The following is a 13,704-nucleotide window of genomic DNA, read 5'->3' as shown; positions in this document are numbered from 1 at the left end:
GCTCACAAACGCTGGCCAATAGGAGGCTTTCTTCCGCCTTCACTGCAAGGCCTGTTGGGAGTTGGAGTCCTCCCTGGCCTTGACAGCTGTGTCCGGAAGTTTGACAGCTGGAGCTGCTGCGCCTGTTCCCAGCCCTGGGCAGAGTGTGGGGCCCACTCCTGGGGCTGCTGAACCCAGGGCTCCCTTGGCAGGGGGCCTGGAACAATTTGTATAGTGGGAGGAGGGGCTGAGAGCCACTGAACCAAACTACAAGTTGCTGTCATTAGCAGCAGGAGGGCAAGATCTGTTTTCTACAACACAGCTTTTAGTGACAAGGCTACGTCAGCAAAGTCAGGCTGGGTGAATGCTGTTTGTCAGCACTTTTTCTGACAAAATAATTCCCGCTGACAAGGTAGCATTCATACTTTCAAGTGCCACTACAAAACTTTGTCATTTATGGGGTTTTTAAAAGCATTCATGAATGACAAAAGTTTTGTTGATCAAGTGAGTGTGTAGACATATGTAACTCAGTTCACGCAGGTAAGTGCAATTGCAGTGTACCTCTTGGGGCCAGCAGACCAGAAAATCCAGCTATGGCATTAGCACTACTTCTAAAATGAGACAAAGCTTGAGAAAGAGACACCCTTTGCTGATAACTAACCATGTGATTTATACAGGACAGTGGTGCAGCATGGATTCCATAATAGCAACAAATTCTGCAAAGGTATAGAAGTATACTGAGACTCTAGGATAGCACTGGAGGCATGCCTAAAGCTTTTATCCCCAAAGTAGCAAGTAGAATTGGCACAAGGGTTCTTGGAAAGTGTACTCCCAAATTAGTAGATAAAGCATATAATCAGTCATATATTGTTTATTATAAAAAAAAAAGAACCAAACCAATATTAAATTAAATAAATTACACAAACATTTTGAGCTGGTTATGCATCATGCAGGTATCAAATAAGGCTTCAAAGTCATTACATATTAATATCACTAGACTTTCAGAGACATAACAGGTCATTGGAAGTTTAGAATTTTCCACCCCCAACGGACTCTCTGAGTTTCTTTAGTTCCCTTGTAAGACACCCTGGAAATGAAGCTTTCTGAGCTGGCCACATAGAACCATTGGAAGAGAAATGCAAGTCATGCCAACTTATCATTCTGTTTTGCTCAGATCGGTGAATGTTGCCTTCCAAACTAACATTCTAGAAGCCATAGGCTTGTCAAGGCTCTGCATCTAAAACATGAGTGCTACTCAGTAGCAAAATGGTGACAGGAGTTTTGCCTTAAAAAATACCATCTGTCAACTGCTGAGGGAATCATTTGTCACCAGAATTGGCACAAAAGAAGCCAAGTATCCCTCTGAGTCTTCAAGGTGGCATGGTATGTAATGGTTGCCACTACTTTCATGGCACCATTCTTGACATCCCATCAGTCTTGCTGCTAGGAACTGCAAAGGTAACAATACATCTTTTGCACAGGGATTTGCCACTCGGAGGTTCCTTCTGCTTGAACTGATACATTTTGGCTATCAGGCCTATAGGACTGTGAGCTGAATCTGTAACAGATTCACTCTGATTCCTGAATTGCTGCTAGGGATATCACCAATTCAGAGTGAGGTTACGGCAGAGCTAGATATATTCATTCATTAGAATGACAAAGACCCTTGTTCCATTGCACCAAGCTGTTTGTTTATTCAAAACAGCAAGAAGGAGGAATGTTCAGGCAGCAGAGAAGTAGATGGAGAGGAATTAATTACAGTGCATTAGTTTCAAAGATAATTTGAAAGAATTAATGTCCTGATCTTAGCTTGTAGGACATGACTGTTCCACCAAAATTATGTGTCTCACTAAGCTCAAAAGGAGAAGTGTGATTTTAGTGTGTTCTTCTCCCAGCTCAAGAAAACGTTCTTCTATTTATTTAATAACTTTCTCCTGGGCCATGTAATCAGAGACTGAGGCAGAGCAGCAGTGACTTAATTAATGAGGTGTCACACAAAACTCGGGCAGTTCTGATGGAATGGAATGTTTGCCTAGTCTTGATGAGTCATGCAGCTCTATTTTCATTGCAATTGGGGCATCATTTATCTCGGAGCCACCGTACAACTCTATTGTCTTTCCCCGATAATGTTATCTCAAAGACCCTTTTATCAGGGTGGCTTAAGAGTGTTTTATAAATTAAACAGATTCAAAACCATGTATTAAAACACAAGTGTTATTAACATCTTAAGTGATTAGATCAGAAATAACTTTTTAAAATCAAGTTTCCTTTCCATTATTAAGACCATTATTTATTTTTTCATTCTGGAAAAACAGACTGGTCAGTTTCATATTTGTTTCTACTCAGATTTGTTTGTTGGCCTTTATGTTTTATCCCACTGCTGGAAACACGGCAGGGGAAAATTTAAACTCCAGACAAACAACTGTTTTCATCAGAACTTTAAAAAGATCATGCAATGAATTCTGCTAATTTTAATTTTTGTAAAATTGTTTTTTACAAAACCTAATAAGTGTCCATTTAATCCTCAACATGCTATATATTTTTTCAGCATTTACATATACTTTTAATGCATTTCCTGTAATCATAGGCTTCAGAGAATCAATATGGGGCTGAAAAGGCAGAACTATAATAGAAAACTAAAATAGCAAGTTATTAGCATCACTCACACTTTTATATATAAAAGTATTATGTTTTGTATTTTTTTTAAAGATATCATCTGTCTGTCTATGGGTTATCGAGTAAGGCTTTTTTGCCCAAGAGGTAGGTTGTCTTGATAGCATCAGTTTGTGGTGATTTTTATTCAAATTCATCTAGTGCATGAGGGACCAGACACCATAGCAAACACAGCAGAGGAAGTTTCTCTTCTCTTTTAGGTGATTTCCTAAAATCTCTTCAGTTTGAAGCTCCAAGCTTGGAGAATTTAGTGCTGGGTATCACAAGAGCTTATTGTATCACAAGAGCATACAAAATGTGCTCAGATTTTAATTACACTGCTCCTGAATTACAGCATCATCAAAAGCCACTGCACTTATCTGAAGGATCTCTCTCTGCCTGTCTCTGAATTTGTGAGGGGTGGGCAAACCAGCTAGGAAAAACTATAGCTGAGTCTAAACCAAACTTTTTAGTGATGTCCAGGTCCTGAGAATAGGAAGAGGAAACATCAAAAATACCACAGGAATAGCTACTCTCATGATATCTCTTAACTAAAGGCCTAGCGATGAAGGCCTACATAAAGTACAAGGCAAGATTCTCCTTTATTTCAATGGCCTTGAATCAGACCCTAATTCTGTCAGTGCTTTGAATACAATTTAAGTACCCAAACTATTCAGAAGGCCAGTGTATGCATATAACTCCTGTTAGAGCAAGTAGGAGCCGTTGGTCCTGTTAACTAACGGAGCCTAACTTCCCAAAATAATCTGTGCATGTAATACAGAATGCAGCATTACTTCCATGCAGTGGGATCAAGGATGTTAGGCTCACAGAAAATGCAGCACCAGTCAGTTAATGGTACCTGATAGTAGAGAAGACAGCACAGGAGGGCCTGTAGGGTGATAGAGACTACAGAGGTGGTTCTGGGTGGCAACCCCAAGCAATTCAGAGGCTTATCTTCAGTGTGCGGGATTCCTAAAAAGTCAGTGCACATTTTAAAATATTATCACCATGCAAATGTGTGTCACTTCATCTTGAGAGGATTATTTCTGGTTGTGAATCAAAGCCAGGAAACGCTCGTCGCATTTCCATATATTTCACCTCATTGTAAAAAGAAAGCAAAATAAAGGCGGTGTCTGTGTTATGCAGTCCATACGGGTGGGTATGCGAGTAGCTTCTGGAGGAGGAGAGATGGAGATAGGGTTGACAGTGATGACTAATATGAATAATCTTTCTGCTGTGAGGCACTTGCCATTAAAGTTGCTGCTCTTCTGCAGCTAGTTGAACAGTATTTCCTGAGGTCCTGGTTCCTGTTGTGTTATGCGACCTGCTCCAAGAGTCCATTGCTCTGAATTGCACACACACGGGAGGAGGAGAGAGGCTGTCGGGAAGAAAAGTGGCCCGTTGCCTCGCAAACTCATTGCTACACCGGGCTGGAAGCACGGAAAGGCTGTATTGTGCACAGTCCAAAGGGGGGACACTTCTTCATAAAGGAATATGTCTGTTCCGGAGGCTGTGCTTGCACTTGGACATTCCCCCGTGTGCTCACAGAGCCGTCTGGGCCTCCGAATGGAACATGGTTCCGAACATCTCCTAAATGGACAAGAGCGTTTGATTAGGGTGGTACTAGTGACGTACATGTGCTGGTGTCCAACCATATGGTCACTGCACTTGTTCTCCCCGCCCCTTCTTTGCACCTTCTTTATTTCCTCTTGAATTTTATACTGCAAGAGGGAAGATTATTGGCTTTGGGGTGGCTTGGTTCAGAGGGTTCCCTTTGCATTGTTCACTAATAGGCTGAAAGGGGGCTGGAAATCCTTTTCGAATGACTGGCTTTCTCGGGCTAGACCCACAATAGCAGCAAGCAGGCAGGGGTCTAGACTAGCTGCCAGCAACTGGCGCCCTAGGCGAACCATGCAATCGGCGTCCTCACCTCCAAACCCCTCAATGATATTGCGCCACCATTTGGCGCCCCATTTAACTTGGCGCCTTAGGCGACTGCCTAGTTCGCTTATATGGATGGGCCGCCCATGCAAACAGGGTATTCCCATAAAACAAAGTCAGTGGAGGTATTCTGAGCTATGCCAGCTGCAGACTTGCACTGAAACCTAGTGATAAGCCTCATGCTCCAGACTCTCCAAACTCTGGGGCCCGCCAGGATTTGAACATTGTACTGCAGGCCCGTCTCCAGTAGAAACCCAGGAGTTTCTGTACTGGAATCGCCCAGTAGCCCATTTCATTAGGTATCCTGTGACACTGGCCAGGTAGGGTTGCCAGGTGTCCGGTATTGAACCAGACAGTCCGGTATTTTCCCCTCCTGCTTGGTAAAAAAATTCAGAAAATACCGGACACCTAAAATGTTTGGCATTTTCTGATTTTTTTTCCCAGACAGGAGGCGAAAATTCCAGGTGCTTACTGGGTTCCGCAGGGCAGTTTTCCGGCCTGACACAGGGCAAGAAGATGGCGGATGGCTGCCAGCAGCCTGGTAGGACCCAAAAGCCTCAAAAGCGTTTCTTAAAGGGGCCACGCTGTTTTTTATTTATTTTTTTTATTTTTTTGCTTAACTCTTGGGGTCCTTTTTTTTTTTCCCTGGTATGTTAGAAACCATCTGGCAATCTTATGGCCAGGGCCTGATGATTCAGATGAAGACAAATACCATCCACCTCCACAGTGTGTCATACTGCACCATGCCGGGGGAGGTTTTCTTTCTGTCCCCACTCCTCCAAATGTCTTCGTGGAAGCATGAGGACTGATTGCCCACCTGCCTCCATGCTTAGGAGACAAAATGCAGCAGACACAGTAGCAAAAGATAAATGCGTTTCTCTTCAGAGGAAGGCCAGTCTTATAGTTAAGGCATGAGGCGGGCAGCTGTTGATACAGGCTCAGTTCCTGCTGCTGCCACAGACTGACCTCCCTGTGCGGCCTTAGGCCACTCGTTCTATGCCTTAGCCTCCTGTCTGCACACTGCAGAACGCCACTCCCTGGCTCCCACCTTTGGTCTGTCTCATCTATCGTGGTTCTAAGCTCCCGGGGCAGGGACGACTTATGCGTAGGTACGGTTCCCAGCACAATGGGGCGTCCGTCTTAGTTGGGTGCTACCACAATACAAAGGGATTCCTGGTTCTACCCACCTCCTCTAGGTTCTTGAATTCGGTACTGCTTTCGTCCACAGATTCATCGTACATGGAGAGCTCTGTCTGACTTGGTTTCTGCATGGAAAGAAGTCATAATCAATGATTAGCTGGCATAGGACTGAACGGGATAAAAATGTAGCTAACCCGAGAACAGCCTATGAAGTTGCCCTATATAGCTTGGAAACACAAATTACTATTGGACTTGGTCCTGGACTCAAACTCAAACCCAATAAAACAGATACAGGGAATGTTTGGGCAAGTGCATTGGTCCTGATTTGCATTTACATTACTACACCACATTAAGTTTACTTTCACAGCCACTTTGTGAGCCCTTGAGGCTGTGAAAGCAGTATAAAAGGCATTAATGTAAATGAGAATCACACCTATTGCCCAGGGCCATCCTTACCCATACACATAATATGGCACCTGAAAGTTTGGGGCACCGCTGGGTCTTAATGTCCACCCTGCCTCCTCTTCCTATCCCTGTTCTGTGGTTTTGCTACCTCCAGAGAGGATCAAGTGGATTTAAAAGTGACAGCCTGCCAGAGCTATTAGCAGAACAACGTAACTGTGAAAGAGCCATTCGAGTGGCAGTGAAGCCATTTAACAGGCATTTGCCAACCCCAGGTAGATACTATCAGTTTCAATGTACTGTGTGAGTGGACAGGACCTCAGTTTAAAATTTATTTAAATATATTTAATTAGTGCATTGCTGAAGATCATAAAATCATGTCTTTAAAAATCACCATGCCCCTGGCTGCCATGGGACATAGGGTTAGGGACATAGGGGGACCAGTTTAATAGCACTGTATGACCCTACAAGACTCCTCCAACATTTAGATTCAACAAACCCAACTCAGAAAACGTCAGTTGTTTCCGTGTCTTACATCACAGTGGTAGCCAGGTGGTTTCACCTTCAGCAAATCTCTTAAAAAGCAAATAATTGCTGTGTGGCAGTGATAAGGTCTTTCCAGTGTCAGCCTAAGATTGGGACTGCAGAACTTTTTATCAAGTGTCGCAATGCAAATAAGTTGGCTGGGAGCAGCACCGGGCTGTGAGCGTCGAGATACAGTGTAGGCAAGGGAGAGGTCAGACCACAGTTCAGGGAAGAGTGAACGGCCAGACTGGTGATCAGAAATGGTCACGTAAAGCTGGCCAAGACACTCTGTCAGTCTGCGTTCATATGCAAGGGTTCATCACGGTCGCAGGGGTGAAAGTCAGGCACTGTGCACGGTGTGCTGCTCCAGTAAGAGCTGGCTGGGGCACTCTGCTGCAAGAGGGGCGGCCACGCTCCCCGCTGGGCTCCTGGGTCTTTTCTGCAGGCTGCCGCACTAAGCAGAAGGCAGGTGGAAAGGGGCTGGCTGGAGACGGACCCACACCAGTTCCCCAGGGTGATCTTTAGGGAGCGCAAGAGGGTTATGCCCCCCGATTCCTATCAATGCTGGTTGTTGCTCGCTGTTCTCCTTCCATCACTATCTGGGAGTGAGAGGAAAGCACCCAGTCTCCCTGCATTCCTTTCCTTCCTGGCTGGTGAGGGCAGGGGGCAGAGGAATGAGTGACCCATGCTGTGTGCTTCCCTCTGGCTCCCTGGCAGTCCTGGGAAGGGGAACAGCAAGCAATTGACCTTCATATGCAAATCTGACACTGTTTCCCTGGTCTTGAACAAACACATTCACTGGATGTCGCATTATAAAGCCAGCCTGCCCTGCATTTAACACCTCATTGACATCAAAACCTGAGTATGGGACCCTCTCAGCCCACTCAGTTAATCTCATTAGCACCAGCACTACAATTGACAGCTACTTGTTTCCTCCTCCCTTTTTTTTTCTGTTACAAATTCTGGGTTCCTGTCATTTCCACTCCAGCTCATCTGAAAAAGAGGGTTGTGCCCACGAAAGTTCATGATACTTTATATATTTTTGTGAGTCTCTAAGGTGCCACAGGACTGCTCATTGGTTTTAACTGCTACAATGTCAATGAATGATCAGAAAGGGAGTGTGTGGTGATGGGCAGGGAGGGGAACAAGACATCCCAGGATAATCATTATCATCATTCTTCTTCCAGGCTCACACTGACTGAGCCTACAGTCCGTCTGCTGCGTTTACAAATGCTGCCTCACCCCCCCCCCCCCCCCACCAGCATGCCCGTAGCACTAGAAATACACTGGGAGAAGGGGCCCAAAGGGCAGACGTGTTTCTAAAGAGGAACGTCCCTCAGCAGCGTATTTCCCCTGGCTGAGCTGCTGTTGGCACACACGCACAGTGGCAAGGCAGGATGTTTTCACATGTTATCATGAGTTTTCACTGTTTCCATTCGAGTTACTATGCAATAACCGGCTGGTATCTTGCTAAATAACCTAGGTCACCCCTGTATTTACAGCTCGTGCCACATTGCTGTACGTCACTTTCCTTGCCCCTCCTGCTGGCAATGACTGGAGCTATTCCTGGGGAGGTGGATGTGTTCTGCCTCTAGTTACTAGGGGCTGAGCTTTGCTATTGTTTGCGTTTAAGCACAGGGCCGGCCTTAGGGCTGGGCAAGCCAGGCCCATGCTTAGGGCACCATAGGTAGAGGGTGAGGGGAAACTGGGCATGGGTGTGGCTGGGTAAAGCATGTGGAGGATACTGAGCAGGACATGCTGGAAGCGTGGGGCTGGTGTTGGGGGCAGAGGTGGGAGGAAAGTGAAGGGGTTGGGGTGAAGGGGGCACTGTGCAGAGGTTGAGGCAAAGGGGGAACAATGCAGGGTTAGTGGCAAAGGGAGCACAGGGTAGGGGAGCCCACGGGTGCCAGGGGAAACGGGGAGTGTTATGCCCTCAGGAGACAAGGGCACCAAAACACAGGTTTGCCCAGGATGCCATTTTCCCTCAGGCCAGCCCTGTTTAAGCATCCCCATTGACAGTCAGTTATGAGCAAAACCCTGCTCCTGGTTGCCTTGTGCAATGCTTTTGACTTCAACAGGGCTGGGCAGTGGCTCCCTGCCTGGGAGTCTGGTGTATATCTTGGGTCTCTAATGAAATAACTGAAGTAGGCTCTTATCCTCTCACGGGCCGTGCATGTGTGTCGCAGGGGCCAGCACGCAGCCCCGCGGTTCTGCACCATGCCGGGAAGCCCACGCTGTACCTTTTCTAAACCAGGCGAGCGGAAGTCTCCTCTGGCATTTGCCAGCGCAAAGAGAACAGCATCATGGATGGTCAAGAAGATGTGACTTTGGTCCAGCCCCCCTTCTTCGAAGACGCCGCCCGTGCTAATGTCGTGGTACACCTGGGCTGCAGAAGGGAAAAACGATGCTGTGAGTGAAGAGAAAGCTTCTGGAGGAGGAGTGGATGGGAAGCCAAAGATCTCTCTCCTGCCATCCATCTCCACCCTCTGACAAACAGAGGCTAGGGACACCATTCCTTACCCATTCTGGCTAATAGCCATTAATGGACTTAACCTCCATACATTTATCTAGTTCTCTTTTAAATCCTGTTATAGTCCTAGCCTTCACAACTTCCTCAGGCAAGGAGTTCCACAGATTGACTATGCACGGTGTAAAGAAGAACTCCTGCTGCCCATTAATTTCATTTGGTGGCCCCCTAGTTCTTATATTATGGGAACAAGTAAATAACTTTTCCTTATTCACTTTCTCCACACCACTCATGATTTTATAGATCTTTATCATATCTGCCCTTAGTCTCCTCTTTTCCAAGCTGAAAGTCCTAGTCTCTTTAATCTCTCCTCATATGGGACCCGTTCCAAACTCCTAATAATTTTAGTTGCCCTTCTTTAACCTTTTTTAATGCCAGTATATCTTTTTTGAGATGAGGCAACCACATCTGTACGCAGTATTCAAGATATGGGCATACCATGGATGTAAGGGCAATAAGATATTCTCCATCTTATTCTCTACCCCTTTTTTAATGATTCCTAACATTCTGTTTGCTTTTTTGACTGCTATTGCACACTGCATGGACGTCCTCAGAGAACTATCCACGATGACTCCAAGATCTCTTTCCTCATTGTAGCTAAGTTTGCTCCCATCATATTATATGTATAGTTGGTTTTTTTTTCCAGTGTGCATTACTTTACATTTATCCGCATTAAATTTCATTTGCCATTTTGTTGCCCAGTCACTTAGTTTGGTGAGATCTTTTTGAAGCTGTTCACAGTCTGCTTTGGTCTTAACTACCTTGAGCAGTTTAGTATCATCTGCAAACTTTGCCACCTCACTGTTTACCACATTTTGCCTTTGTGTAATGAACTAGCTCAGTAAATCTTTTCTTCTTGCTACAGGCTTGCTTTATTCTCTGAGCTATTAAATCCCGCTTCCTAAAATAATCAGCACTGAGTGGCATGTGACAGAAACCTTATTGCATAGGAGATTTCCTGGTAGCATTGGGGAATATACTGCCAGGAACAATCCTGAATTAGTCATAGGAAAGCACTAGCCCATTGTAAAAGTCTTTCTTTGATTATCTGTGATTTCCTCCTTCTCCTTTCCAATGATTTAATATTAAATATATCTATGAATTTACATCTATATCTCGCCACCACACCCGTATCCGAGAAATAAGGGAACGAGCACAAAGAAATGTGCTATGCTTGGATGCTTACCATGCACGTTGGCCAGGAAAACTTTAATCCCAATCTTCTGATAGCTGGAACACACCTGGATGGGGGAGGAAATGGAGAGAGAGAATAATAATAAATAATTCTATTTAGTGATGTCCTGTGCTTATAAAAGGCTTTTCATCCAAGGATCTGCACCAATTTTCCTCACAAGCTGGAAGTGAGGAAGACAGGGGAAGTGACGGAGGGGTAACTGGATGTCCTTCGGGATGTGTGGTCCTGATCGGCATCCCACTGGATTCAATCTCACTGATGCACATGTGTAAACCCTCAGCGGAATACAATAGGGACCATCACTCGAGGACGAAGTATCCTTCTCCCCATTGCACGGAAGGGAAACAGAAGGGACTTGTCGAAGGAGTCACGCTCTGAATTCAGGGTGTGGCAGAGAACTAACCTTCCCCAAAGCTTTTGTGCCCATCAGATCCACAAAGCACACGCCGCTCATGTCCAGGATAATGGTGTGGAAGCTGACGTAGGGGGGTGCAGTGGTCATGGGGTCGACGTTTGCCGCTGGGATGACACTGCCGTTGCTGCCCCGGTGGCTCGTGATGCTGCCCAGCTCACTTGAGGTATTGACCTGCCCGGCGCTGTTGGCAGGTGGGTGGAATGTGACGTAGGAGATGCTGTTGCCGTTGGCGGTGGTTTGGTTATTGTTGGTGTCCGTCGGAGAGGTGATTTCAAAATCTTTCTGCAGCTCTTGCACGGACAAGGTCTGCAGCCAAACAAAGACAACAAGGTGAGGGGGTGGGGTGGTTATAAGCGTTCGCGACTCACCTAGCGATTCCTGTGTCCACCCCAAATCTTCTGATTGAGCTACCACCTGTATGGGAGAAAGGCATCCCTCCCTCTGTCAGGCCAGTGTCATCCCTGCCACGTCTCTATATGAGGGGGAGCTTCCTTCTGTCTGCGCCCAAGGGATCAGCCAGTTTGTCAAACATCATCAGCGACTCAAACCACAAGCGGCACTCCGGCCACCAAGCCATGGCCACCTGGCCCTTTCACTACCCTTGGCTGGGCGTTCAGGGTCCCTAGCAGGCAACAGGACATTCCACAGCCTCCTGGACCGTGAAATGAGCAGCCAAGGGGAGGGATGGAGAAGCCCTTAGGATCCACTCAGTAGGAGAACAATGTGGAGGCACAGCAAGAGCTGATGCCGCCTCTGCTTCCTGGATCCTCTCTGTTGTCTTCCCTGGTACTATTTACTGTGTTCAAACTAGGGATGTAATAGTGTAGTTGATAATTGATTATCCGATAAGCAAAAGCTTATAGGTTAATGCTATAGACTATACGCACTGCCTTCCCCCCTCTCTGGGACAGGGGCTGCTGCCACGCTGTGCTGCTGCTTCTGTATCAGAGGCAGCAACACAGGGCATCAGGCAGTCGGTCCATGAGGGGAGCTGGTTTTTAAACTGGCTTCCCTCATGGACCAGCTCCTGCCTGGCACCCCACGTGGAGTGGCAAGGGGTCCTTGGGAGCGGGGCCGGAGTGCACTGGCTGTCAGCCCCACCCCGGGGACTATAGAATAGTTGACTAACCGATAAGCATTCATAAGGTTATGTGACTAATTGATTAATCGATATTTAACATCCCTAGTTCAAACACGGGAGGCCACTCTGACAACTTGCCCCCCAAAATTCCTTAAGGCTACACCAAATTTGCACATATCTATTCACAGACATTTTAATAATCCAGATGGAACCCATGGCGGCCATATTTGCCCCTTTCCATTGCTGACGTCAGTTTGCATTCGCTAAGCCATGCCATGAAAAGGAGACCAGAATACTAACGTGAGATCTTTCCCTGCTGTCACAGGCCATGGGCTTGGAGGCTGGTCTTTTCTGCCCTAGACTCTCTGGCCAAACTGAGCAGCCTCCTGCTCCTACTCAACCCAATGGGACACTGACACCCAGTTTGGTGTGTAAGTCACTGTAGCATGAGTCGTGGGTCAGAGCAGGAGGAAGAGTCCCGGTGAGGTTGGAAACATGGACATACGCGGGGCTATACCACAATCAAAGGAACCCAGTTTGAGTCACCTTGCTGTTCCTGAAGAACAATTTTTGCAGCTTCGGAGTTTTTTGTGATGCTGCCGCCTTCTCCTGGTGTTTCACGTATTTTTTCCTGGCTAAGTACACTTTGCCGGGGTCGACTCCAGTCTAGGGAGAAAGAGAGGCAGTGAGTTGGGTTTGTTGATGTAGCACATCTCTCAGTGACCTGAGCTCAAGAGCCTTGTACCCATATATGAAAAACAGAAAGAGAAACTGACCATGACTTGTGCTGGCACAAGGTCCAACACCCACCTGCTGTAGGGAACTTATTCCCATTTCCTTAAATGGGAAACTTTGACAACTCAACGGATGGAGACTTCCCTTCTCTAGAGCACAGAATATGGAGGCAGCCAAACTAGAGGGGCTAAAATGGAATCAATTGTGCCCCCAGCTTGCGCACACCCCATTTCAGGGGTAGTCTCGGCCTCGCTGTGTTCACACTGCTAGCATGAGCCAGCTCAAATCCCACTAATGTGAGACTGTCCACCTGGGCTGGAAGGCTTGCTGCCAGCTGCAGTGCAGACACACTCTGAGGGGCTAAAGTCCCCAGCTCTCAGAGCAACCTGCCCAGGAGCACAGGTTGCCAAAGGAGAGACAAGTTTGGAACAGGCACCGGGAAGTCAGTCGGTGTACAAATGGCTGGAGTGCTAGAGGCCACTGCAGCACCTCTGTCTGGCTAGGATTTCTTACCTTTGCTATAACCTTCTCTCTGAATATCTCTGAGTTGGCAAAGTACAGCGGGGAGCAATAGGTCACAATTTTAATTCCGTCGAGTTCAGAGACCTGCAACAGACGTCAGAGTTCAGACTATGCATGACAAGCCTTGGCATAGGGTTGTTAGGTTGGGGCTTTTGCAACAAGAGTATAGGGTGGGATAAATGGATCTCACAAAGAAATCTCAGGTAACCTTCAATGTGTGCTTATTTGTAGGGAACAGAACTAGAGCGGGGCCAAACATTTTGGCTAGAACTTTTTTGGAGCGATAAATCCAGATGCGGCGACATTGAAATGTTTTGCAAATTCATGCCAGTTTCACCAAATTATTTTTGCCGGAAAAAACAAACAAACAAACAAAAAAACCTACCAACAAAACGTTAAATCAAAAAAATCAGGAAAACATTAAACCACTTCATGTTGACATTTTTTATACAAAAACTTTTGGATTTTTTTTAAACTCCAAATTAATTTTTGTTGTAAAATTGCTTTTAGTTTTTATTAAAAATCAAAAATATTTAAGAACAGAGAAAAGGAAAAGGAAACGTTTTGCTCTATCCCAAACAATTTTTTCT

The 13,704-nt window shown here is 46.1% G+C and overlaps 1 protein-coding gene across 1 annotated transcript in view; it reads right to left on the bottom strand.

Moving 5' to 3' along the window:
• Nucleotides 1–835: 835 nt before the first annotated feature.
• SLC26A9 (solute carrier family 26 member 9) overlaps nucleotides 836–13,704 on the bottom strand; it is a 56,868-nt gene continuing 43,999 nt past the window's right edge. Inside the window, exons 15-21 of the mRNA XM_006137217.4 lie at nucleotides 13,106–13,198; nucleotides 12,404–12,523; nucleotides 10,765–11,082; nucleotides 10,353–10,407; nucleotides 8,880–9,025; nucleotides 5,760–5,837; nucleotides 836–4,221 (exon numbers count right to left, since the gene is read on the bottom strand). Of these exons, the coding sequence (XP_006137279.2) occupies nucleotides 4,174–4,221; nucleotides 5,760–5,837; nucleotides 8,880–9,025; nucleotides 10,353–10,407; nucleotides 10,765–11,082; nucleotides 12,404–12,523; nucleotides 13,106–13,198 (858 nt within the window). The 3' untranslated portion in view covers nucleotides 836–4,173. The remainder of the gene's footprint in view (nucleotides 4,222–5,759; nucleotides 5,838–8,879; nucleotides 9,026–10,352; nucleotides 10,408–10,764; nucleotides 11,083–12,403; nucleotides 12,524–13,105; nucleotides 13,199–13,704) is intronic.

Source organism: Pelodiscus sinensis, chromosome 27 (assembly GCF_049634645.1).
Source record: "Pelodiscus sinensis isolate JC-2024 chromosome 27, ASM4963464v1, whole genome shotgun sequence".
Taxonomy (NCBI): domain Eukaryota; kingdom Metazoa; phylum Chordata; order Testudines; family Trionychidae; genus Pelodiscus; species Pelodiscus sinensis.
The sequence above is the reverse complement of the archived record's forward strand: the minus strand, read 5'-3'. Positions and strand labels throughout refer to the sequence as shown.